This window comes from Canis lupus, chromosome 10, assembly GCF_003254725.2.
Source record: "Canis lupus dingo isolate Sandy chromosome 10, ASM325472v2, whole genome shotgun sequence".
In the NCBI taxonomy this organism is placed as follows: domain Eukaryota; kingdom Metazoa; phylum Chordata; class Mammalia; order Carnivora; family Canidae; genus Canis; species Canis lupus.
The window spans coordinates 28303339-28330353 of NC_064252.1; the positions used below are offsets into that span (position 1 = coordinate 28303339).

Here is a 27015-nt window from a genome sequence, read left to right on the forward strand (position 1 = left end):
TATTTATCATTTCAAGAACAAAATGCTGCACTAATGAAGGATTGTGAAGGCTATTAATTTTATGAAGAAACCCATAATTAAGAGCTTTAAAAGTTAAATAGGGACGTAGATGGATGGTGAGCACAAATATTAAGACAGTGTGCTTGCTTGATAACTTTGGGAAGACTATTACAGAATGAGCTTATTAAATTCAAATAATAGTAAAAGGCAGAAAGTAGCAATCTAATTATATTATAATTCTCATCTCTGAAGAAATTTGAGGGTACTAGCATTCCTCACACAGAACAGAATGTCTTTAAGAATCCTGTTTTGGGGGCACCTGGGGGGCTCAGTTGTTGAGCATCTGCCTTTGACTCAGGTGGTGATCTTGGGGTCCTGGGATTGAGTCCTCCATCAGGGAGCCTGCTTCTCCCTCTGCCTGTGTCTCTGCCTCTCTCTGTGTTTCTCATGAATAAATAAATAAAATCTTAAAAAAAAAAAAAAGAAACATATTGCCAGAAACTTTGACCTGAATTATGTTCTACTGCACACCAGAAGATCAGGGTAACGTCCAAAGGGCTGGTTGACCAGGGGTGTTCATTAACCATTGCGGGGTGCTAGAGAGGAAGCCAGGGAGTGACCTGGCACCCACAGTGCTGAGGCCTTCTTATTAGCACTCAGGAAAATGTCAGCGTTTCAAGCTTGGAGACTCACACTTATAATAATAAAGTTGTAGTGACTTTTGTTTCTGGTGGAAGATATTACCATTTCTTCTTGGATCCCTGAAATTTGTTCTAGGCCAGTGATGGTTGATGTGGGCCCGGTTGTCCTCGGGGCCTGGGGCTCTGCTTCTGGGGACATTAGTAGAGCCGTGAGGGCAAGAGGGAATCCCAGGCCCAGGGAAGCCAGGCTCAGGGCACAGGTTGGCAGATGCCATCTGGTACCCACGTTTTACAGCTGGGGAGGCCTCAATGGGAGGATCAAGGATGGCAAACTGCACTCCAAGATGTCAAGGCTGGAACTCTGAGCTGGGTCCTGGGCTCTATGAGGGCAGCCTGGAGCCCGAGCTCACGCTCTGGCCCTGGGGCTCAGGGAAGAGAACAGGCCCCTTTCGGCCACTTCTTGGGTCCTGTCTCCAACCATCCTTCATCTGGCCCAGCATTTGTTGTGAGTTCATTGTCTGAATCCACATGGACTCACCTCCACACACTTGCCCAACTATGAGGGGACCCCGAGTTGGCTTTCCTGTGGGGGATTGCTCCATCTGGGTCTGCAGCCCGAGTGTTCAAACGCACAATCCTTTACCCCCTTCCCACCTGGTTCCCTTTCCTGACGTTTCGTATTAGGCCAGAGATGCTTCATATTCTGATACAGAAAGCTCCCTTCTGACCTCAATCCCATGGAAATCAGGCCTGTGCTTTCTCAGGAAGAAACTTAGAGAAACACAGTAAGTCAACCAGGCAAATGGGAGGGGAATGGGTTTGGGCACGGGGTTTACCCACTCCAGAGCGGGAAAGAGTTCCACGTGGAATCCACCTCTCAGGGTGTTTATTAGGACACATATCCAGGAGGTCTCTCCCCTTGGGGAAGGCTCACAACAATTCTGGGGCCAGAAGTCCTTGCCTTTGAGCCCAGCTCTGCCCAGGGTCATCCCAGGACCTCCACCGGCTTCTGACTCTGCTGGCACTGCATTCCTGATCTCATCTACACTGTCTCTAAGCTCATTGTGGCACCTCAAAGACCCACAGGCCCTTCTGTTTCATGGAATTCATGTCCTTAAAGCAGCTGTGGTTTCAAACCGCATCCCCTCCCCTGCTATTCCAACACATATGTACACAAGTTCAGGGCTTGGGGTTTGTTTTACAATAAAAACATTTTATTGCAATTTTTTTCAGCTAACAATGTCTGAACATTTTGGAATTCATTATCTTGGATTTCTTTCTAATCCATGTAGGACTACCTCATTCATCTGTAACACAGGAGTCTACTTGAGAGTCACCTAAAGTGTTATTATTGTAACATGTCACTATTTGTGAATATTTACATTGTTTATAATTCCCCCCAACCCACCCCCCAACATTGCTGTACTGAACAGGGCTTCGACAACAAAAGTCACAAGAACATTGGGTCTGCACTTGTTAAAACATTACAAAGCTGGAACAACCAGAACAGGCCTGTGCCATTGAGAGGGCAATGTAAGATAGGAAAATTGCAAGCCTAGAAACCCCCTAAGTATATCAGGGACTTTCTAGATCTTAAAAGTGGTATTTGAGACACATGGATGAAGAATGGGTGTTTAAGCAACTACTGAAAAAACACCCAGGCCACTCTTTTGGAGAAAACATAAAGGCAGCTCTTCTTGCATGTGTATGATCCAAACCCATCACAATCTTACACAAAAAGCTCACAACACACACACACACACACACACACACACACACACACAAAACCCTAGGAAAAATATAAATTAGGACAAATGGAGTTTTGAAGTGGGAAAAGCCTTTGCAAATTTGACACCAACAGCAGAGCCAGCAAATCTACTCGAAATGCAGAAAAGTCTACATTGTGCAGGTCTACAAGTCTCATACACAAAATTAAAAGACAAACTACAAACTAGGGGGAAAACGTGCACCATTGATGAAAGGACACATGTAAACAGTTTTAAAAACTTAATTGGGAAAAGGTGAACACCCTTCCGGTCAAAAAATACGAGTGCCCAAGAAATACAAAAATGCGTGCAAACTTGGTAGTTATCAAATAATGCAAATTAAAACGATTTAATGCCTTTTTTGCATATCAGAAAGGCACAGATTTCAAGAAGCCATAATCCTTAGTGTAGGCCCTGACATAGATCCGAAGCCAGTGGAGGTGGGAGCTGTAAGGTTTTTCTGGAGGGAGAGCAGCAGGGTGATTCAGATCATAAGCCCAAAATGGTATAGGTCTTTGATCGTTTTCCTTTGTTGAGCAGTTCTTTCCAACATTTCTGGAGTGCACATGGTTTCTGGACTCCCTTCCACTTCTGAACTTCTGCAGGACCCACCAGCCCGGACCCAGAAAGCACACCAGCACAGCCAGCAGGCAGCAGGCACCCTGCCCTCTCAGGTTATAGCCTCCACCCAAGGCAGGGCCTGCAGTTCCTGCCTCCCCAGCCACCCAGGAGCTCAGAACTGCTCTTCTCTTGCATACCCCCTACCACACCCATTGCTGGGAATGCCCATCAATGCTGCCAGTTTTGCCACCACGCCTGGTGCTGCAGGGCCTGCCACTAGCAGGCCCGTCCTGCACTGTATTCCCAAACTTTCCCCCTCCCGGGTCTGTCTGCAGGGTGCTCCTGCCTCCCTCCACACAGGGGCTGCATTCTCCCCTGCAGGGCCAGGCCACAGACCCAAGCCCTCGACATAACCAGACATGTCAGTGCCAGAACAGGCTCTGACTGAGATGCGACATCTCAGAAGGGGCTTAGCTTAGACCTTAAACTACCTCGGATAATAAATCAGAAAAAAAAAAACAAAAAACAAAAAACAAACAAACAAAAAAAACAAAGAAGATGGTGGCAAAAGCCAGGAAAGCTGATAAAAACAAAACAAAACAAAGCAAATGAAAAAACCAGGGGCAAAAAGAATGAAATTAGAAAGCCCTAATACCCAAAATTAAGTCAACCTAAAATTAAGTTAACTTGAAAGAAAAAGGTGCATGTGTCTGTGTCTGTCTGTCTGTGTGAGAGAGAAGGAGCCAGCAGGGAGAGGACAATCGATTGGCTGAAGGTCAAGTAAGAAGGCAGGAGGTCCACCAAGTTCCTGGCCTCCATCTGCTCCAACGGGAAGCCACTCCTCAGCTTTGCAGAACGGAGTGTGGACAAGGCCGGGGCTGGTGGGAGGGAAGGTCCCAGGGCTCTGGAGGGTGTCAGCACACCTCCTCAGGCCTGCTGACATCCCAGGAGGGCAATGACAGATAGTCCTGCTGTTTGAGGGCTTTGAAGTGCCGGATGGCTGGCATCTGGGGAATGGCCTGGCACAGGGCCTTCTTGGCCTGGAACACCTGGTCATGGTCTTCAATCTCGGGACAGGGACCAGGGGAAGAGGACTTAGTCTGGGGCGAGAGAGGGCCAGATCCCAGGCCAGGGAGGAAGCAGTAGTCACCCACCTGCTGCAGGACCAGGAGGCCCTCCGGGTGGGGGGAGGCGGGGGCCACCTCTGCTCTGGGCTCCCCTGGGTTCAGGATGGGGCTACTGGCTGTAGGAGGAGCGGGACTGACCAGAGGGGACTTGGGACACTGGTCTGGGGTTGGAGGGACATCCACATAGCCCTCAATTTCGGGCTTCCTGTGGGCTGAGGCTCCAGGGGGCCCACCAGCCACTCCAAGATTGAGGCTGTGGTTCTGGTCTGAGGGCGGGCCCAGAGGGTGAGCTTTGGGGACAGATGGCAGCCCTGTGGGCAAGGGGAGTGCCAGGTCTGTAGTGGTGACATAGCCAGAGGCCAAAAAGCCATCCTCGGGGCCCCCAGAGCCAGCGGGCAGAGCTGTGAGCACCCCGTCCTTTGGGCTGTGGCTGTTCTCTGGGCCTTGACCGCCTGCCATCAGCCTGGGTACAGAGGGGGCCAGGCCTGCCCCTGACTCCAGGGAGGGGTTCCCCTCAGCCCCCGGGCCAGGGTTCCTCTCTGCATCCTTGGCCTGGTGCTGTCCCATCACCTGGGCCAACGGGACCAGCTGTACCTGCCCTCCCGCCGGCAGACACAGGTACTCCAGGGACCCCGAAGGCTGCGGCTTCTGGCTCCCGCCTGCCTGGGGGGGCGCCGGGGGGCCCACCAAGTCAGGCAGGGAGTGGCTGCGAGGCAGCCCCAGGTAGGGGCCGTTGAAGTCGAAGCCGGAAGCCTGGCTCTCGGGCCTGCCTGTGGCGGCGGCTGACCGGCCTGGCTGGGGCCCCGGAGCCTGCCCCGAGTACACGTCCGAGGTGGCCGGAGTTGTGTCAGGCTCACATGGCAACTCACAGACGTCCTTTGGGTCCTCTGTGGTGAGAGGGGACACCTCGCTGTGCCTGTAGTTGACAGGGAACATCCTGCAGGGAGGACGGATGAAGAGACATTGGGGCCACTTATCATTTGAGGTTTTCTGCCAGGTGTGGCTCCCCTCACCCCCTGCTCCCCAACATCCACCCAGGGCTGAGGCCAGGTTGATGCCCAGCCCGCGCATGCCCAGTCATGCCCTGGTCCCATCATCCCCTTCCCCCATGCCAGCAGCACCCCAGGGTGGAGTGTCCCTGGCAGCAGGGCAGGGAGAGGGCACCTGCTCCAGCCTCCTGCCTCTGGCCACGTCCGAGGTATGGAATCAGGAAGTTCCTCCTGACATTCAGCTGGTATACCTCTTGATTGATTGATTGATTGATTGATGATTTTATTTATTTATCCATGAGAGACAGAGAGAGAGGCAGACACAGGCAGAGGGAGAAGCAGGTTCCCCACCAAGCGGGGATCCCGATGTGGGACTTGATCCCAGGACCCCGGAATCATGCCCTGAGCCATAGGCAGATGCTCAACCGCTGAGCCACCCAGGTGTCCTGCCTCTTGCTTTAGAACAGGCGACCTCCCGGGATCTCTCCATCCTGAGCCACGGGCCACAGGCCACCTCCTCAGCCTCCAGCGCGCACGATGGGGCCACCCTCCCACCTCCCAGGGATGCGGTGCCCAGACACTCACCCGTCCAGCTCAGGGAAGTGGCTGCCCTGCAGCCCCTTGTGCGGGGGGCTCCTGCTGGCGAGTGCCAACATGGTGCCTGGGAGCCAGAGCCCAGCACTCCCGTTCTGGGAAGAGAAGGGACATTTGTGCCGTGAGTGTGTGGGTCCTCGAGGAGCTGAAGTGGGGGGAGGCTCCCAGGGGGTACCGCGAGCCCCCAGACACGGAAGGAGTCTTGGCGGGGCCAGCCCCAGCCCCAGCCTCCTGGCACCAGGAAGGAGAGGCCCAGGGAGGGGCTGGTGGCCGTGGGCCCTTGAGCCCCTGAGCATGAGGACCCTCTTCTGGCAAGTCCACAAATCTGGGGTGTCACTGCCTCCACACCCCCAGTAGCCAGAGACCCCTCCAGGGGCAAGCTGGCCCTGCCTGACTGAAAGGTCCTTGGGACCCACGTGCCGACACCCGCCTCATGACCCCCTCGTGTGCCCAGCCTCGCTGCCCACCCCCATCAGTCCCCTTCACAAAGGGGTCCTGCGTCCACCCTCCACAGGCCAACCCACCCGGCACTACCCTGGATCCTCCAAAGCTCAGCCCCACTGTCCTGTCTTGCACCCCAGAAGCCATTCTGCCTCGTGTCAGCCCACTGGCCCTGCAGGACTGAGCCTCTCCCCGCCCCCCCTCCCCCGGACCTTGCACCCCGTTCTACCCCTGCTCCGCTGGAGCCCTGCAGGCAGGGCCAGCCCTGTGTGGCTGCAGGTGCCCAGACGATGGCACAGCCGGATGTGCTGGTGCTGGCCTGCCTCTCAGAGCTTCCAGCCACCTTCCCGGGCCCCCTTCACCTCACACTCAAAGCCACAGGCCGGGGGAGGACGTAGGGACAGGGACACGGGTGCAGGAGTGAGGACCCCCTCCCACCCCAGCCGCCTTCACAGCCAGATCCTACCTGGAACAGGTGGCTCTTGCTGGGGTTGGGGATTTTCTCCTCCCACTTCCGGTTCAGCCTAGAAAGACACCCGGGAGGTGACAGCTGCCAGGGACCCCCAGGGAAGCTGCCCCACACTCATGTTCACAGAGGAAACGGAGGCCCAGGGAGAAGACGAGATTTGTCTCCACAGGGAAGGGGTGGCGGAGCAGGGACTAGAGGGAGCCAGCTGGTGGGGTCCCTGGCAGCCCCTGGGGCCCTGGGTGCCCCCGCCCCGCACAGGGTCCCCTTACCTGTACCCGTACATGCCGCAGAAGCGCAGGGCAGGGAACAAGGCCAGAGTGGCGATGACCAGGATGAGCACCAGGACCCACATGGGTAGTACTTCGGGAGGCCAGGAAGGAGAACAAGAGCATTAGCCTCTGCGGGGGACAGAGCTGGAGGCTTGGGGGTGGGAGGAGGCGAGGCCAGGGCGGTGCCCCCCCACCCTGCTCTACACAGCAGCCGTGCCTGGGGGTGCAGAGTGGGAGGGAAGACCAGACACACAAAGAACAGGGAACTGGTCCGCCCCTCAAACACAATGCTCAAGGGCTGGGAAGTACGTGGAAATGCTGGAGTGCCGGGGAGCGGAGCCAACGGCCAAGCAAGAATTCTTGAGATGTCTTGAGATGTCTTCCATGCAAAAAAGTGTTTTTATTATAGCAGGGGGACTGGACCGAGGCCAGAAAGGGCCGCCCAGGGATTGTGAGCCGAGACTGGAGCTGGGGGAGGTAAAGGCTGCAGGTTTAGGGACTTGTCATTTTATCTACATTTCTTTTGCCTTTGTTCCTCCACCAGGAAGGAGGTTAGATTCTTTCCAGTAGCAGGAGGTGTTATGGGGATGGCAGGGGGCGGGGTAAGGACTGGAGCCCGTGGCAATCATGGGGGACTTCCTGTAGGAGGCAGCACATAAGCCAAAGCATCGGGAAACAGGGAGGTTTGGAGAAGTGGAGATGGGAAAAACCGTGCTGGTGGAGGAACAGAAGGTAAAGGCCCATTGGGAGCCCCAAACTTCAAGGCCCTCACAGGCTGGGCCCCTCCAGGATTCCCTTGATCTCTTCCCTTAGGCTTGGTGTCCAGCCCCCTTTTCCACTTGATGGTAGCCCTCTTCCTGGGACTCCTCCCCTGAAGGCTGCTGACACCTCCTCCATCCTCTCTCTGCCACTACCTCCTGGACCTAGTCTCGTACTTGTCTCTCGGCAGCTGCTGGCGAACAGTGAGGGACCATGAAGCAGCGTGCAAGGAAATGGGGGAGATTCAGAAATCAGGGGGGCCTGGAGGGCTTAGTCGCTTAAGCGTCTGACTCTTGATCTTGACTCTGGTCTTGATCTCACAATTGTGAGAGTGTGGAGCCTACTTTATCTTTTTTTTTTTTTAAGATTTTATTTATTTATTCATGAGAGGCAGAGAGAGAGAGGGAGAGAGGCAGAGACACAGGCAGAGGGAGAAGCAGGCTCCATGCAGGGAGCCTGACGTGGGACTCGATCCCAGGATCACGCCCTGGGCCAAAGGCAGGCACTAAACTGCCGCGCCACCCAGGGATCCCCTGGAGCCGACTTAAAAAAAAAAAAAAAGGGAAGAGAAAGAAAAAGAAAAAGAAAGAAGAATCAGAAAGAAATGAGACCAAACCCTTCCAGTCTCAGGCCTCAGTCCATAGCTCCTGATGTTTACTGCCACAGTCATTGTAACTGGAAATTCAGGCTGAGGGAGGTCACTAGATGAGGGCTGCCACAAAGGCTAGTGAAGCCATGGGCCATATTAATAGAGGACTAAGGTCCAGTCTGAGGGAGGAGTGACAGTGAGGACTGCTTTTTACTGCTTTCAAGACCTCACCTGCAGTCAGTGTTGCATACCAGGTGTCACTTTGCAGCAACTAGTGACACACTGAAGAAAGGATACTTGGGTGGGGTGGAGTCACGTCACCCTTGTCGTCTGCCCAGAAGGGCTGCACCAAGAATAGAGGGTAGAGGCTGGAAGACATACCCCAGTCGGTGTCCCAGAAGTGCTCCTCACTCCACTCGCTCCAGACCCCGTCGTAGCCCCTGGTGGGCTTGACCCTCACTCTCGCCTGGTACCTGGTGGAGGGCTCCAGTGGTGGCAGCGACATGCTGTGGGCGTTCTCAAGCTTCTCCATCACGCTCTTCTGCGGGCACAGGTGGGAGAGCAGGTGTGCTGAGGCTGAGGCAGGGGGGTCCAGACCCAAACCTCTCCCGGCCCGCCCCCAGCCTCCCGGCTCCTCGGGGACACCTAGACCCCAATATGGCCTTCCCAGGAATGCTGTGCAGCATGACCGGGCTCCAAGGGCCTGCTCCTAGCTCCCCCACCGGCCACGTGCCTCCTGGCTTCCGTCTGAGGGGCTGGGGCTTGCTCTCAGGTTTCTGACTTGGGTGGGAGGGAGGAGCCCCAGGTTCTGCCTGGAGGTGGGGGCCAGAGACCGAACCCCAGGCTGGGGCCCTGTCTGCTTTATCAGCTCTGCTCTGAGCGGCTGCAGAGTCACATGCCAGATAAGACTCCTCTGAAGAAGAGGAGCCCGGGGCCTTTGCAACACCCTTCGTCCAGCTGCCCCTCTGCCCTCCGAGCCCTGACGTCTACATGGTTCACAGTTCAGGGTCCCGTAGTTAATGTTGGCCGTGTCACATCACCTCTATGAGCCGTAGCAGCTTCTCCAAGGGAGGGGACAGTGACCAGCCGACCACACAGGGTCATGGCCACTAAGCCTCGGGGGTTTCCTCTGACTGGTCACCTGCTGGGAGCCAGGCACCTGGCAGCTCGGGGCTCTCCTGCGTGTTTCCCCACCCCACCCCAGTCAGGCCCCTTCCCAGGCATAGGTCCTCACCTCCCATGAGACTGTATCTTTCTTGTACTGGACCTGGAAGGTGTGACCTATGTGCTTATAAAACATCTCCTTTGCCATCCAGTGCAGGGTGTAGCCGTCTCTGTTCTTGGTCACATTGAGTGTCGGGCGAGCCATCTGGACTGGAGGGAGGGAAACCTTTAGGGAACGATGTTCTTAACATTCCTCCAATGGGACATTCTTTGCGTTCCATGTTCTTCATGGGTGCTTTCTCGACCCGGGCCCAGCCCATCTCAGGGTCCTTGCACCACCCCCCTTCCCCATACCATCCACTTGGACCTGAGCAGCCCCTTTCTGGGGAGATGCTGAGATACACTTGTTTTGCAGTGAGGTGACCCAAAGTGTGGGTTACTCCTAGCACTTGAGTAAAAATGAAAGCATTAATAATTGGTCCTATTCCAGAGGATTCACTGTGTCATGGATGCTGTCATACATGCTCGATCTGCATGAGTTCCTGCCCTTGATTCCAACAGCAACCCCTACGAGGTAGGTACTACTCACTGGTCACGTTTCACAGACGGAGAAACTGAGCCCCTGAATGATTAAGTAACTTGCCAAGGACAAGTGGGAGAGAAAAAGATGACAACCCGGCAGATCCCCAGAGTGACTGGTGCATTCCAACTCGGGTGACCGAGACAGACTGACTGTGGCTCCTGCACACGCTGGAGACTGAGTAGAAGAGCCTGAGTCCCTGAGAAGCCACGCAGGAGGCTCCTCTGCATGGGGTCCTCGCTGTGTTAAAAGAATTGGAGGTATGAACCTGCAAGGAACTACAATTTCTTTGCACACATTCTTGCCCTTGATTTAAGAAGTCAGTCCTAGATCAGTTATTTTGAAGACTGCAAATATCCATCGGCAGAGGACTTTGGGAACCCAGGAGAGAAGAATCCAATCAGGGAAGGAAAGGAAAAGTTTGGTGAGGGGGCCCAGGGGGCATGGTCGGCAGGGGGGCTGCAGAGCTGGACAGAAAAGCAGAGATAAGCCAAGGGGAGGGGTGCAGGTGGCAGCAGGGACGGGGGGAGGAGGTCTTAAAGATGTGTGTCTGGGGATTATCAGTTGACTCTTCCTTCATATTATTTGCCTTTGTCATTGTTGTATTGTTGCTTTTCGAGAACTTCAAGAAGAGATTAGAATGACTTTTGCTCTTTTTGCTCACTGGGCTGCATTTGGTTGAAAGCGACAAACATGAAGAGCCAGTCATAAGGGGTCCTGAGTCTATGTGGGTGACACACGCAATGGGTTCACCCGCGCCAAAGGCTGGGGGGACAAACTCACTGTTTTCCGAGCTCTTGATGAACTTCTCTTCCACCTTGGGCCGCACAGAGACGGTGTACTGGCTGTGGTTCCTGGGGTTGGGCACGGGAATCTGGCATCGGTGCAGGACAAAGAGGCTGGGGAGCTCCTCCTTCAGCACTGGGGAGCACTCTTCCTCCCTGCGGATCACGATCACGGCAGAGGTGAGGGTGAGGGAGGCACGGGAGAGATGTGACCTCCAGCAGTGGCTTCCTCTGAGGCCCCCCAGAGTCAGGGGGAGGCCTGGAGAGGGCAGGGTGGCAAGGAGGGGAGCGGAGGGGACGGGGGCACTCACCCTGCACTGGGGCTGGGCTTGTAGAAGAGGGTGAAGGAGACTGAGCTGGTCACCTCAGACCACACTTCCCAGGAGCAGCTGAGCACGGCGGCCCCGTCGAAGAAGCACTGAACGTTCTGGGGCTGGGCCTTGTCGCCTGGGAGGGGAGACAGCCCCTCATTCATCCCCTCCTTCATTCATCCCTTCGCTCTTGGGGGGCCTACAAGCCTCATCTCAGAGCCATCATGGGCTTTAGCACCACAAAAACTCGGGCTCACCCCTAGCCTTCTGTGTGGCCGCACAGGTCGGAGAGTGAGTTCTGTGATCCATCACCCCCCCTCGGCAAGATGGGTACAGCATCTAGTTTCAATGTTGGGGGCCTCGACCTGGTGATGTCAGTTTGTTCCCACAGAGTACAGCGCTCTGGAAAACACAGCCGCTCAGAACGCCGCTGTCATTATCACTGAAACTGTTCCTAGCCAGGAAGTGTGCAGAAGCTGGGGCCGTGCACCGAGTAAGGTGCCGTCGCCACCGCTGCTCCCCGGTCATGGCAAGGATGGAGTCGGCCCAGGGCAGCTTGGTGGCATCCTGCTGGATGGGCCCCTGGATGCTTTCTGTCCAGGAGCCGAACGGGCTGCCCCCCTCAGAAGGGCATCGCTCCAGCTTTGCCTGTGTTACCTGTCTGTGAGTGCCAGCGGACCTCTGGGCTCCACTGGCTGGGCCGCCCCGAGAGCCCCGAGTTGGAGGCCAGATGGGTGCGCACTCGGGCCACATAGGTGCTGCTGGGAACGAGGTGCTCTGGCCCCAGGACAGCCCGGGAGGAGTTGAGGTGGAGGGTGGAGGCCTCCTGCGGGGAGACAGGGGTTGGTGGAGCAGGTGGTGGCGAGGTTGGGCTCCTTGGCTTGGGTCAGAGCTGGCCGCGGTCCCTACCTCCCAGGAGTCCTGAAGCCGCTTGTAGGCCACCTCAAACTCCAGGTTGGACAGCCAGTGGCCCTGGGAATCTGGAAGGGCCACACTCCAGGTCAGCAGGAAGCGGTCCCCAGTAGTATCGATCAGGAGGTCCTTGGGTGCAGGAGCCTGTACTGGTGGAAGGGAGGGCAAGGGCCCATAAGGGGCTGGATGACTGTAGGGCGGCCTTTTATTTATTTATTTTTATTTTTATTTTTTTAAGATTTCATTTATCTATTCATGAGAGACACAGAGAAAGGCAGAGACACAGGCAGAGGGAGAAGCAGGCTCCCCCTACGGGGAGCCCGATGCGGGACTAGATCCCAGGACCCCAGGATCAAGCCCTGAGGTGAGGTGAAGGCAGATGCTCAACCACTGAGCCACCCAGGTGCCCTAGGGCGGCATTTTTATGTGTGTGTGCAGACAGGCTCCAGGCCCAGCGCTGCCCCTACCAGCTGAGCCGTGGACAAGTCCTCTTTTTTCTGTGGACCTTGGGCCCCTTACCTGCAAAATTGTGGGGTTCACTGTGAATGTGAATGAAAGTCACGAATATATCACACAAACTCCATGGAAGTGCTGGCAAATAAGCTCCCCATGGAGCCCCCTGCCCCTACCTGCCCTCACCTGCCCCCACCTGCCCCCTCCTGTGCTCACCTGCCCTGTCACCTGCCCCTCCTGCCCCCACCTGCCCTCACCTGCCCCCACCTGCCCCCTCCTGCCCCCTTTTGCCCTCACCTGCCCTCGCCTGCCCCCACCTGCCCCCTCCTGCCCCGTCATCTGCCCCCACTTGCCCCCTCCTGCCCCCTTCTGCCCTCACCTGCCCCTACCTGCCCCCACCTGCCCCCTCCTGCCCCCACCTGCCCCCATCTGCCCTCACCTGCCCCTACCTGCCCCCGCCTGTCCTCACCTGTCCCCTCCTGCCCCGCCTGCCCCCTCCTGCCCCCTTCTGCCCTCACCTGCCCCCACCTGCCCTGTCACCTGCCCCGTCACCTGCCCCCTCCTGCCCCCTCCTGCCCTCACCTGCCCCCACCTGCCCCCTCCTGTCCCCAAGGCTCACCGTGAGGCCCGTGTGGTCCCCCCTCCCAGCAGAGAGTGCTGTGGCCCACGTAACTGGCCCTCACCCTGTCCACTCTCCCCTACCACCTGCCCGGGGTCCTGCTCGTCTCAGAGCCCAGCATAAATGTCTCCTCCTCCAGTACCTTCTGGGACCCCCTCCCCTGGGCAGGATCCCTCACTCCTTTCCCGTCCTGTCCCGCTGCACGGTCCTTACAACCCTGGCGCACTCACGTGTTTCTGTTTCTGCCCCTGCAAGTAGTCAGGAGCTCGTGGGTGCCAGGGTGTGGGTCTTGGTAGCCCTTTCCTATCCCCATGGCCTGAGACGAGTGGTTCAGCAGTTTGGGGGACAAAGTGAGTGAATGATCAATGACTACATGAACATGTGGGCAACCTGCAGAGACTTTCCAAGAAACCCTTCGGTCAACGAACAGCACGCTTCTCTCTGCTGGGCCAGCATGCCACTCATCCATGAATGGCATGGCTCCTGCCTTCCTGAAGCTTCTGTGTCTGAATGCTGAGGGGTGACTTTCAAACACAAAAAATTCAATGAGTCCAAACAAGATGTAAGTGCTCCACGCTGGACTCAGAGCACGGCATGTCAGAGCTGGAGCCTCTGGAGAGCCGTAAGCCAGGAATGGCAGACTCAGGGCACCCCCTCTTCTATCTCCCTGCCCCTGCAGCCTCAGCAGCCTCCCTCATCAGTCCCTGCACGCCCAGCCCCCCGAGCCTGGCAGGGAGGGGGACTCCCTCTCAGCACGGGCCTCTGGATGCTGCTACCCAAAACTGAACTGACCGGGAACCCAAGCAAAAACCTATTCATCCAACCTGAGAGATTTCAGCCCCTAGCTCATTTCACAGGTGGAGACCCTGAGAGGGGAAGCAAAATGTCCCCTATGTCCCCGTTTGGAGGCCTCCAAGCAGGTCAGATGCACACCTGTGCTCCGCCCGGCACCGGCCAGCCTCCCTGATTCATTGCCAAGATGGTTGGGGCTGGAACTGTCCTCCCTGCTGGACATACGCTCCAGGAGGCAAACACCACACTCCACTCCCTCCCTCACTTTTCTTTTTTCTTTTTAAAAATATTTTATGTATTTATGTGAGAGAGAGAGAGCGCGCACAAGCAAGGGAAGTTGCAGAAGAAGAGGGAGAAGCAGACGCCTGGCTGAGCAGGGAGCCCGATGCGGGACTCGATCCCAGGACCCTGGGATCATGACCTGAACTGAAGGCAGATGCCTAACCGACTGAGCCACCCAGGTGCCTCCCTCCCCCATTTCTAAGTTGTTTCCATCTCCACCATGACGCCTGCCCTGTGATCAGGCCACCAGCTTCGCGGGGACAGGGATGCTGACTGGCTCATGCACCGCTTTGCTGGCGCAGGTGGGCGCTCAACCAGAGAAGAGGTCAACGGACGAAGTGTGTGTACACCGTCGCTGTGGTCTGGATGCCCCCCTGCTCCCTTCCCCTGACCATATTCCAGTGGAATCCTCATCATTTTTCCCTGGGATGAGTGCCGTAGGCTGCGTTCTGGGCCCGGCCTCCTGCCGCAGCCTGTCCCCTGCCGTCCAGCCTGTGCGTCGCCCGCGCAGCATCCTCACATGCGATCGCGGCATGCCCCTTCGACGGCGCTGCTCCGCGTACATGTTGGCTTCCACACCCCTTCGCGAGGCACAGAGGTGTCTCCAGGTTGCGCTCCTGCCTGTGCTCCCCCTCTCCTTCCTCCCACTGCCCAGCCCTTCTGAAGTGGATGCTCCTGGGATACAACGGTGGATGGTTTTCCCAACCTGCCTTGCCCTCCGTCTCCCAGCCTCTGCGTGTGCTGTTTTCTCTACCAGGGATGTTCCTCTTCCTCTGTCCTCCCACCCACTCTCTTCAGCTCTCCTTGCAAAGCCCCTTCCTCTGGGAAGCCTGTCCTGTCCCCTAGGCTCCTCGCCCACTGCCCGTCAGCAGGTGGCACATGGCATCCACCTGTGGCTCACCCTCTGCTCTTTCCTGCCCCTCCGTGTGCTCTGAGCCCTTCCGGGCTGGGACTCTTTCTCATCCATCAAACGCGCTTTGAGACACTGTTTGACATGAATTCACCGTGGCCTCATCCATCCCCTCCTCCAGGCAACAGCTTTGTGCTGCTGTGTTGAAAACAGGCAGGAAGCAAAGGCCAGAACCCCCTCTCCATCCAATGCCTGCGGGTACAGTGGGGCTGCCCAGTGTTTGGGACCCAGGAGACTAAGTCAGACACATGCATCTGAGTGGCCTTGGGCAAGTTCCTGCTCTCTCAGCTCCATTTCATTTTCAGTGAAATGGGGTAAAAAAAAAAAAAAAAAAAAAAAAGTAGTGCGTGACACTGCATTATTGTAATGATTAAATAAGACTGGGCAGGGTTTCCTAAAAGCCAGGCATCTATAGGATTCTTACCACGTGAATTTCAACTTTTAAAGATGTTCCCTCGAACATCTCTATTTCAGGTTCATTCTGAGCACAGATATAATTGAATTACGGAGATTGAAGTGCTGGTTATATTTCTGTGTAATATACAGTCAAATGAAGCCTAACTATTTACATAAAATGATCATTGGCACTGACCCAAGACCACTGATTTTTGGGACTGCTGTGGACACACTCGCTGGGGGCCTCCCAGGGAGGGCAGTAAGGTGACGACCCACATCTCTAACGTGCAGGAAGCAATCAGCAGACCTGACCTGTCACTGTCACTACTGCTGAGGGGTGGAACTTTGGAGAAGTTATAGAACTTCATCTAAAAATGGGTTATTACAGGGGACGCCTGGGTGGCTCAGTGGTGGAGCATCTGCCTTCGGCCCAGTTCGTGATCCCGGGGTCCCGGGGTTGAGTCCCACGTCAGGCTCCCTGCATGGAGCCTGCTTCTCCCTCTGCCTGTGTCTCTGCCTCTCTCTCTCTCTCTCTCTCTGTGTGTCTCTCATGAATAAGTAAATAAAAATCTTTAAAAAATAAATAAAAATGGGTTATTGCAGACACTGGATGAGACTAGATTGGTGATGAGTGCTTTCAAGCTGTAAGGTTTCTACCTGAATAGGAAGGATGGTTCTAGAAGGAAAGGCTTTATTGCTCTGGGTGTTGGAGCGGCCAGGGCCAGGGGAGGTGCCTCACATTGGGGCTCCTCACATTGTCTCTCCAATGCCTCTGTCATAGGAAGACCATACCGTCTTCTCTTAAGAGACTAAACCCACTGCCAAGCCAGCATCTCCGCCTCTCGAGGACTCACACTTTGGCCCTTCTGTAGTCTGGCCACCCATGGAAGGGCCACCCCCATCGGGGACCCCAGGCCTTACCATGCTGGGTCAGAGTAATGGTGAGCTGGGTCCCCAGAGGCCTGTCCGGTCGGAATGAGAAGTAGTCTTTGTCAGCAATAACAAAAATCTCGTAGGGAATGACACATCTTCTGGGCACACAGCCAGGACAAGGGTGGCTTAACAAGGCCATGTCGTTACTGAGGTCACAGGACACTGGCTTTGGAGGGTCCCTGCCAGGAGAGAACACAGTTAGCTCACAGTGAGGGAGAATCACTCATTCAACAAATGTCACTGAGTGGTCACTCTGTGCGGGGCTCTGTCCAGGGCCGGGGCACTGCCATCCTGGTGGAGGGGGACACATGTGAAACAACTGAATAAAATATGTCATGTGTCAAACAGAGCAAACTTTACATAGACAAATACAACAGGGAAGGCTGATAAGGAAGCCAGAAGGGCTGGGGTGGGGTTGCAATTTCAAATAGAGGAGACAGGGAAAAGGACTCATGGAAAAAGTGACTTTAGGGCAGAAACTCGAAGGAAGTGAGGGAGGGAGCCATGCAAATTCCGGAAAATGGGGAGTTCTGGTAACAGGAAGAGCAGGAGCAAAGGCCCTGGGGCAGGCACAGGCTTGGGGTGTTGTCTGATGAGGCTGTTTCCCAGTGTGCATGGAGTGGAGTCTGTGCAGGTGGGAGGCAGAGGAGACCAGTAGCTCAAGGCAACAGGTAGCAGCTTTTAAAAGGAATTTAAGGAATTTGGTTGTCTCGGCAAGTGGAGAAAATGTAGAGTTACGAGCAAGGGAGTGCCATATGGTGATGTATGCTTTGAAAGGGTTCCTCTGGCTGCTGGGCTGTGGATAGAATGAGTTGGGGGGAGGGTGGTAGTCTTGGAAACTGGGAGACCAGGTAGGAGGCTTCTGGAATATCCAAATGACAGGAAGTGGTTTACACCAGGGTGGTGATGTTAGCCCTGGCCAGATTCACATTTTGTTTAAAGATGAAATCGAAGCATTTGCTGATGGATTAGAGGCAGCGGTGGGGAAGGACAGGTGTAAAGCAAGTAAAAGAATATACCTCCCAGTCGTTGGATGGGAGCTTCTAGGAGCTCCCATTCAGAGCAGTGGGATGTGGGGATGAGCAGCGCGGTGTCTGGGGGCAGGAATTTGGTTTAGAACATGGGAGTGGAAGACCCCTTTCTCTAAGGACCTGTGGAGAGACAGGTGCACCCCGGGCCTGGAGCTGGGGGGAGGCGGGGCTGGCGAGCCTGAGAGTCACCAGGGTGCAGCCTCGGGCTAGGTGGGGTCTCTGCCACTGGATCAGAAGGTAAAAGAGCAGAGACCCAAGGATGAATGCCTCCCCCCACCTCAGTCCCTGCCCCGAGCATCTCACCCTCTCACACTTGGGGTTGGAGACAAAAGAAGGGAGGGAGCAAACAGGGAGAAGAGAAGGTGAGGGTGGGGAAGACACAAGGAGGGGGTGAGTGCGGAGGCTGGAGATGAAGGTGCTTCACGAGGATGCGGTGGTCGGTCCATGGCAGGTGCTGCCCACGGTCAAGGAGGGAAGGACATACACATGGTCAACAAGCACCTGAGAAAATGCTCCCCATCACTTGCCATCAGGGAAATACAAATCCAAACCACAATGAGATACCACCTCACCCCAGGGAGAATGGGGAAAATTAACAAGACAGGAAGCAACAAATGTTGGAGAGGATGCGGAGAACGGGGAACACTCCTGCACTGTCGGTGGGAATGTGACCTGGTGCAGCCACTCTGGAGAACTGTGTGGAGGTTCCTCAAAGAGTTAAAAATAGACCTGACCTATGACCCAGCAATTGCACTGCTGGGGCTTTACCCCAAAGATACAGATGCAGTGAAACGCCGGGACACCTGCACCCCGATGTTTATAGCAGCAATGTCCACAATAGCCAGACTGTGGAGGGAGCTTTGGTGTCCACGAAAGATGAGTGGGTAAAGAAGATGTGGTCTATGTATACAATGGAATATTACTCAGCCATCAGAAACAATGAACATTCACTATTTGCTTCAACGTGGATGGAACTGAGGGAAATTATGCTGAGGGAAATAAGTCAATTGGAGAAGGACAATCATATGGTCTCATTCATTCGGGGAATATAAAAAATAGTGAAAGGGATTAAAGGGGAAAGGAGAGAAAATGACTGGGAAATACCAGTGAGGGAGACAAAACAGGAGAGACTCCTAACTCTGGGAAACAAACAAGGGGTGGTGGAAGGGGAGGTGGGCGGGGGGTGGGGGTGACTGGGTGATGGGCATTGAGGGGGGCACTTGACGGGATGAGCACTGGGTGTTATACTATATGTTGGCAAATCAAACTCCAATAAAAAATATATACAAAACAAAACAAAAAAACAAAACAAAACAATAAAAAAGGAGGGAGGAAGCGGAGAGTGAACATTGGATTTAGCAGCAGGGAGGGCTTGGGTCTTGGGCAGGAGGAGGCCTGGTGGGGCCCACAGAAGCCCCGGGGTGGGGCAGGTTCAGAATACTGGAAAGACCCGAGATGCAGTGGGTCTAGACCACTCCTTGGAGGAGGGTCACCTTAGAGGGAGGCAGAGGACCGGGCCCACTGGAAGAGAAGGGGGTGAGGAGGCACCCCAGAGCTGCAGCCGTTGCTGGCGTGTGTAAGTGGGGGCCAGGGCATGTTTGCTCAGGGATTGGAATGAGCCCCTGTCGGTGGCACAGGGACAGCAGGGCCCGTGGTGGCAGCCAGAACGAGTGGGATCCCAGGGGGTAGCTGCAGACAGGTGTGGGATAGGAACTCGCTGCGGGGCGCACCGGGGAGGTGCCAGACGGGTAGGCAGGCGGTGTGAGCACAGAGCATGGAGGGAGCCGGAGCCTGTCTTCTGGGGGCGCGTATCTCAGTGCAGGAAGAGGCACGTCACAGCCGGCGGTGGGGGGAGGTGGGGGTGGCAGGGGAGTGTGGAGATGGAAGCTGGGGGCTTCCAGGAGCATGGAAGAGAGAGCTGAGGGTGCTGCTCTGGGCCGTGAGGAGCTGCTCCTCCCCAGGGCTGGCCTCCCGCGGGGTCCCCCTGCACCTGCAACACCAGCCATTTAATTAATTACTCCTATTCTGATGAGTTGGACTGTCACCAGACCCCAGGATGGTGTGAAGAATCTTCCCAAACGGCCATATACCCCGGAGACCCCATGAGGGAAGAAGAGAAAACCCACCCTCTGGAGGCAGCAGGGCCTGGGGGAGGCGTGGAGACCAGCCCTGCACCAGACACGGGGCACTGGTCCCCACTCAGCGCCCTGAGGCCAGGAGAGGGACCTCACCTCCATGGCCTTGGCTTGCACGTCTGGGAACCGGGCACCATACCCCTGCCCGCCCACCTCACAGGCAATTCTGTTCCACGGTGATGAAATACGATTATCGCCGGCCGGCCCTCCTGCCCACGGCCGGCATCACTCACTCATTCAGCCTCCGGTAGAGCGTCAGGTTGATGAGCTGCTGGGCCTCCCGAGTGCTAGCCCACCTGCAGGTGATGTGGCTCCTGTAGTCATTGTAGCAGCTCAGAGTCTGCAGTGGGGTGGTCACTGCCCAGGGAGAGGCAGAAAGGGGGTCACATCTCTCCCCTCCAGATGTCCCTTGTCACCACCCCTCCCGAGCCCTCTGGGGTGCCCAGGGCTGGGTAGCGGTTTCCCAGAAGCCTGAAGCAGCTCCTGAGGGCCCTGAGGGGGTCGGAGGCTCTGCGGGGTCCTGGCTGCGGACCCTCCTGAGTGCAGAGAAACACAAAGATCTAGTCGAGGCACAGCATGTTTTCTGAGCCCCTGCTGTGCCCTGCTCCCGGCACAGGGTCTCCCTCCAATCCCAGGAGGGACACATGCATCCAGTTCGGGCCCTATCCCGGAAGCCCTTGGGACCCTGGGAGGAGAGGCACAAGGCCACCCCTAAGGGGCAGCATGACCAAGTCCTGTGGGACATCCCTGCCACAGGCCTTATAATTGGGGAAGAGAATGTGGTTCTCAGGGTGATCAGAGAAGCCATGTTTTCTGGGAGCCCTTGGGGAGGGGGTTCTTGGGCCTGAGGAGCTGCAGTAGCATCCCAGCAGGGCCTCTGGGCAGGAGGAGAGTGTGGGGCCAAAGCAGGGAGAGATCACCAGTCTGAGGGCCCCGGGGACAAAGGCACCAAGGAGGGAACTGGTCAAGTCGCCAGAGGGGCAGAGTGTCTGAGGTGGGGTGGGGGCACAGATAGGGCTGGACCGGCCAGCCTGGAGGTGAGAGGCCACAAACGCGAGGAGAAGTGTGAGCAGAGAAGCCACACAAGCACAGGTGGACTTTCAGGAGGCTGGAGAAGAATGAGGATCCAGGAGGGGGAGTGAGGTGCCAGAGAGGATCAGGAAAGGAGAAAGTGAGGCAGGGAGGGAGAGGTCTAAGGGCTTCCTAGGGGACATGTGGACATGGACTTGCTTAAGAACACCCTGTGAGGAAGGGCTGAGAAGAGGGAGGAAGCCACGGGCTCACCTTGGGCCCCTGCCTTGCTGGGCCCCCAGAACAGAGTCAGCAAGATGACGGGGAGCAGCCGTTGGGTCAGGACCATCTCTGGGTCAGCTCTGGACCAGCAGGTGGCTGGCTCAGGGGTGTCCAGGGCTGAGCAGGGGCTGGGGTTTTCACTGGCCTGGAATCTTCTATTCTTCCCCGGCTGGAGGCCAGGCCAGACCCATGCCCCCGGCTCCTGTGAATCCTCTCTCCAGGACTCCCCCTGCAGAAGAGACACCAGCTAAGAGCTGCCCCCTCCCATCCTGTAGCCCCTGGACATGGCTCATGTTGCAGAGTGAAGCCAGGAGTGATGCATGGGCTCTAGGACCCCTGCCGCCTCGGCCTGGCACCCAGGATAGTCCCTTCCCCTCAGCTTCAGTGCCTAGGGTGAAACTGTGAGGAAGATGCATTTAATGGCTTCTGAAGAAGTGGGTACCCACAGGTTGTGCATCAGGAACTCCTGCGCAATCCCCTGGTGCTGGGAAAACCTGAGAGGCAGCCCTGGTATTTGATTTGTTCTGAGCTCTCTGCGGGCCCCTGACCTGATCTGCTTAGAGCAATCACAGAGTGTGAGACCCATAGTGTCCTCCCCTGGGTGTGATCACACACATCCTCACGCTGTGTGCACACACACTCAGGGCCGGGTGCTGTCCCGCCCTCACTCCATTTACTGTCATCCCTCCCACACCACCCTCAGAATGCCCGTTCCCTTTTCTCTGCAGAAGGCTGGGGATTTCCTCTTTTCATTTTGTCTAGCCCTGGGAAGTACCCAGGAGTATAGAACAGGGGACAGTGGTTCCTTTTCTCCCTGTAAGATTGTCTAAAACTTCAAGATGCACATATGTACACAAAGCAACAACTGTCTTACTTGGAAAAGCACAGCTCTGGACGCAGCCGACTTGACCTTCAGCACAGCCTCTGCCTCTCCCATGTGAGCACCCTGGGTTGACCCACCAATGCTCCCTGAACCTTGTTCTTTCCATCAGTAACATGAGCACAAATACGTATCTCATATGAGAAGAACCTAACTCGATGATGTTTATAGAGTGGTTAGTCCGATAAAAGCTTAGGAAAGGGGCACGTGGGGAGGGTAGCTCAATGGGATAAGCATCTAACTTCAGCTCAGGGCATGATCTCAGGGTCCTGGGATCCAGTCCCAAGTCGAGCCCCGAGTTGGCTTCAGTGGGCAGGTCTGCTTCTCTTTCTCCCTCTGCCCCTCTCCACTCCTTGTGCATGTTCTCTCTCTCTCAGATAAATAAATATGATCTCAAAAAAACCCACAAGGCTCAGGAAAGAGGAGTAGGTTTGTTTGGAGCTGGAGGAGGAGAGTATTTGTCCACTTGAGCTCCTACAGATCGGGGCAATGCCACCGGGTAGGGGTGTGAGTCCATGTGGCTGGCACAGCTTAGTCTGCCTACCTGGGACTAGCTAAAAATCCGGAGCTTCTATTTGGGTCTTACCACAAGTAGAAATACTGCATGTGTAAGGAGAGCGATTCATCCTAAAATAAGTTAGAGGTTTAATTCCAAACAAAATTTAACACAATGATTTTTTTTTCAGAAACTCAGGGAAAAAATATATGTGCAAACAGCTAATGAGATTTATCAAAAACAAGGAGGCTCCCCCTCAATAGCAAAATTTATTACGAAGATCTGGTAAGTAAAGCAACGTGTTGCACCCACACGATAGATCAATGGACATACTGACCAGGCAACTCTATTCTACCCAAGGGTGTATCACATAGTGGAGGTTTCATGAATCAATGAGAAGGAATGGAATATGAAAAGTGCTAAGACACTCAAACAACCAGATCCACCTAAATCTCTACTCCACACCATCCCCAAATACCAGATTAATGACAAATTTAAATATAAGAAGTTAAATCATATTAAACTTGCACACCATGTGGCAGATAGCCAGTGAGCTGTCCCCTTTCTCCTTGGTAAAAGAAGCTCAGGTTTCAGCTGGGCTTGGTGCTACACAGAATAAAAGATTACATTTCCTACACTCTTCTATTGCTAGGTGTGGTCCTGTCATTAACTGTTGTTTAAGGAGATGTGAGTGGAAATGTTGGGTGTGCCTTCCAGAAAAGGCTTCTTAAAGGGAGTTGGCTCAGGTCAGAAGGTCCATGTTGGCCCTCCTGCCTCTCCTGCTTCTTCCAGCCTACAACTTGAAAGTGATGGCTGGAGCTTCAGAAGCTGTTTTGGAATATAAGGTTACCTTGAGGATGGAGCCATATGCAATAGAAAGAGCGAAGCCTGGATCTTTCTTGTCTCTTTGGAGCAAACATACCAGGCTGAAAGTGCCTACCTCTGGACATCTTTTATGTGAGAAAAAAAAAAAAAAAAAAAAAAAGACTTCCACATTGTTGAACCACTGTTGTTTGGGGACCAAACAGATTTAACTGGAAATAGAAGGAAACTTCACAGGGCTTTAAGGAGATGACAGTCCACTAAGTGAAGGACAAACCTCATTTTTAATAGTGCCATACTCAGTCACATGCTGGTAAACTTTTGGTTATCCAAGAATAAAAGGGTAATCCTAGAAGCTTCCAGAAGGAAACAAACACTATTTTCAATGGAATAAGGATCAGTTGGCAAGATTTTCTTACAAGTGACCTGAACTCTAGAGAGTGATATCCTGAAAACACTGAGGGAAAATATATTTAAACCTAGAATCATTAAAGAGTCAAGGTTACATTGGCACTTGAGGGCAGAAAAACACAACATTTTGGAGATGTAAGGGCAAAGAAAGTTTTCAGATCGTTGCCAAGAAACGCAATTACTCTAGACTGTATTCAAGGAAAAAAAATTGTCCAAGAAAGGTGGTGTGTGATACTGGAATTAGTGATGAGAAAAGGAACCAATAAGATTTATATTAAGTAAAGAATTGTTACTTATAAAGTGGAAATTCCCAATCACTATATTCAAGTAAAACGTAGATGATCCTAATGAGAGTTGGCTGTGAGATTAGAGGTAGGAAGCAGAGAACTGAAAGGCTGTTGAGCTAAAGATCCATGTCTCATTTGGAGGAGCATATATATGTTAATTACACCCAAAAGCTGTAGGAAAATATACATTAAATGCATGTGTTAAAAATGTAAGGGTTAAAAACCTCAAAGAGTGAGAGATAAGCATGGGAGCAGAGGACTGATGGGGGAAAGACAGGAAAAGGAGGGAGAAGGAGAAAAGAGAAGAGAAAAAGCATACACCCTTTCACTCAAAAGAAATATGCACACCAAAATTCCCAAATTCATGAAATATTTAACAGTAGGAATAAAAACTGGAAATGAAAAAAAAAACAGAATTCATTTCAGACAAAAAGAATGTCATAGGACAATCTGACAAAGACTTAAAAGAAGACTGCCTCAGGGCCACATAGGGATTATTCCAGAAACAGATGAAGAGCCATTAAGAAATCTCTTCATGATTAAAGGAAGCAGACCAACAGATTAAGAGGGTAAAAAAGATCAACTTCTCTTGACAGATGCGTCTCAGTATTTGATAATACAAACGCCATTCCCAATTAAATAAACCACCAGATGAACCTTGGCAAAGGAGGCATCGAAGGGAACATTGGCGTTTTGGGGGTAGCGACTGCAAAGCTGTAGTCATGTCAGAGTCAGAGAAAAGTGTTCGTATCCTTCCAGTTAGCGGCACAAGCAGGAAGGCTGCCCACTATTGCCATTTCCAGAGGTCAGGCCTCCCCCACATAATCTCTAAATTCAGTGCAATCTAAACCAGAATTCCAAAAAAGATTTTTAATCTTTGGCTTGACAAACTGATTCTAGATTTAACAAACCAAACATGAGAGATGGTTTCTATGAGCCAGTAAAATAATGAGAAATATAATCGTAGACAGATGGATTAGGAAACTGGGAAATAACCAAGCAGGAATTTGAGAAGTAAAAGCGGCATTTCTAATCACAGAGGAAATGATGAACTATGTACTCATAATTATGATGTTGAGATAATTAGCTGATCTTTTTTTCAAAATTAGATTATTTACGTATTATCCACCCCTCCAAATTCTAACACTCTTATATGAAACAAGTTATCTTAAACATGGTAAAGAAAAGAGCTAAGTGATACTCTGGAAACATATATTTAACCAATGTAAATACAGTGTTAATACACCTAATAAATGAGCCATTCCTACAGTAAATATGTAAAAGGCAAGGAACTCATAAGAAATGGACAAAACATCTCTATACCTATCATAAAAGGAACCCAGAAGGCCAGTGAACATATGGAAAATGCCTAAAGTCACCCATAATCAAGAAAAGGAAAAAAAATCCATGCAAGATTCAGATAATTTTCATCCATTGGACACAGTTTAAAGACTGATCATCTCCTTAAAGAAAAATTGGCCTTTTATCCAAGTCAGCTACTTTGAGGATGAACTGACAATATTTATTAAGTTTTTAAACACACAGTCTCTTGCTCAGTAATTCTGCTTCCAGGCATCCAGGCTGCAAAAGAAACACTTTTGCAGGTGTGGAAAAATTGGAAACAACCTAAATGTGGGATCAATATGGGATCGGGTAACTGTGGTGTACACCTACTAATAAATGCTATTTCTTAGGGTCAATAAATGAGTTAAATCTATATGTGTTAGTGTGCAACGTTGCCCAAAATGTAACATTGGGTGAGAAAAATAAGTCATAGAGCGATACGTATATTGTAATCCCATTTACGTACAGAGGAAGACTGCATTCCTTGCAGTGTGCTCAGAGAATGTTTTGGAGAGTAGGATGTGGGACCAGGGGGTAGAGACAGCTGGCATGTTGTCTTTTGTGTTACATAATTCTGGGTCATTCTGACTGTTGGATAAAGCAGATACCCATGTATTCACTTAGTATTAAACACCTCATTTAACAACTCATGAGCTATCCTATAGTATCGGTGGGTATGGCACAACACGAGAAAAACTGGCGAATGAGAAAAAGAGCAAGCAAAAGCTAACAGGAAAGGTTTCACTCCCTGTAAAACTATTTGAAAGCAGGAAAAATGAGAAGTAGAGAAAATCAGAACCCAGTGATACAAAATTACTACAGGGTCTTTGAAGCCTAACTACATACCATTGCAACTTGTCACCAGGGTGTCTGAGGAGGCCCCACAGGCTCAGACCCCGGTGTGGATCATGGGAACACCTGCACCCCCCCAAACGGCAAATGCAGGCACCTGTGCACACCCTGAGGCAGCTACCCGGAGACATCCCCCACCTCCCACCCCACACCTGGCCGGCTAGCACACCAAGGCCTAAATCCCACAAAGAAACAGAGGCTCAAGGTGGAGGATTCTATGGCAAAACAAAACAAAACAAAACTTTTTTCCAGGGGGAGAAATAGTCCCTGTGCAGGGGACCAGACCCTTTTTCGAAACTTCCAAAGTGAGCTTCCAAAGCCACACCAAGCTCTGTGTCGGCGCGTGACAAAGCTCCAGGTTACCCCCTCTGCCTCCCAGTCTCCCTGCACCCCTGTTTCCCCAAGGGCACCCACACCCTCAAGCGCACACATGCCGTCGCTCTCCCGCTGTCTCTTTCTAAACCAGTGTGTCAGGGACTGTCAGCACTCTTCCTGTCCGGGGACCAGGAGGCAGAAACCAGGGGCAGGGGAAGGATGTTCCCAACATCTTGGTGACACTTCGGTGGCCAAGACAAGACAGACTTAGGTGTCTGACTCCTGGACCTGACTCTCCACCTCCCCTGGCATCCTCCCTGCTGCCAGGACAGTTGGCCCCCAGCCCTAACAGCCCTTCACATGACACGCAAGCAAGGTGGGGGCGCTGGCTGTCCCCTCGCCCACTGGCTCCCAGCTTTCCCGAGAGGCCCAGCCCTAACCTCCCCAAGCCCCGGGGCACACCTGCCCACTCCACACCCCCAGGCTCTCCTTGTCCTGGCTTCCCAGCCCTGGGCTCCCTGCTCCCCAGCCCCACCCGGAGCCCACCCCTGAAAGCCATAAGGTACCTCTGGACCTCTTGCTGCTGGGACGCATCAGCCTTCTGCTGGATTGTCCAGGCGACAGGGAGCCTCTCACGCTTCCTATTTATGCTGACGTCGTTGTTAGGAAACAGAGAAGCAGAAAGAGGAAGCGACACCAGGCCAGGACGGTTTCTGTGACTCCTCACAAGATTGCCCAGCTTCTTAGAACTGTGGACACCAAGATACCCTTTTTTTTTTTTTCTCAGCCTTACTGACTTTGCAAATG

General features: G+C 53.5%; 1 protein-coding gene across 1 annotated transcript; it reads right to left on the bottom strand.

The window, feature by feature from the left end:
- Nucleotides 1-1833: 1833 nt before the first annotated feature.
- CSF2RB (colony stimulating factor 2 receptor subunit beta) lies at nucleotides 1834-26933 on the bottom strand. The gene is made up of 14 exons (XM_025460957.3): nucleotides 26775-26933; nucleotides 20793-21030; nucleotides 19742-19865; nucleotides 16331-16521; nucleotides 11955-12106; nucleotides 11703-11871; nucleotides 11046-11181; nucleotides 10733-10890; nucleotides 9440-9579; nucleotides 8587-8746; nucleotides 6858-6948; nucleotides 6586-6643; nucleotides 5670-5773; nucleotides 1834-5032 (listed from the first exon to the last, which is right to left on the bottom strand). Exons 2-14 carry the CDS (start codon nucleotides 20866-20868, stop codon nucleotides 3883-3885), a joined length of 2709 nt encoding a protein of 902 aa, XP_025316742.1. The 5' UTR covers nucleotides 20869-21030; nucleotides 26775-26933; the 3' UTR covers nucleotides 1834-3882.
- Between the last annotated feature and the right edge of the window lie 82 nt (nucleotides 26934-27015).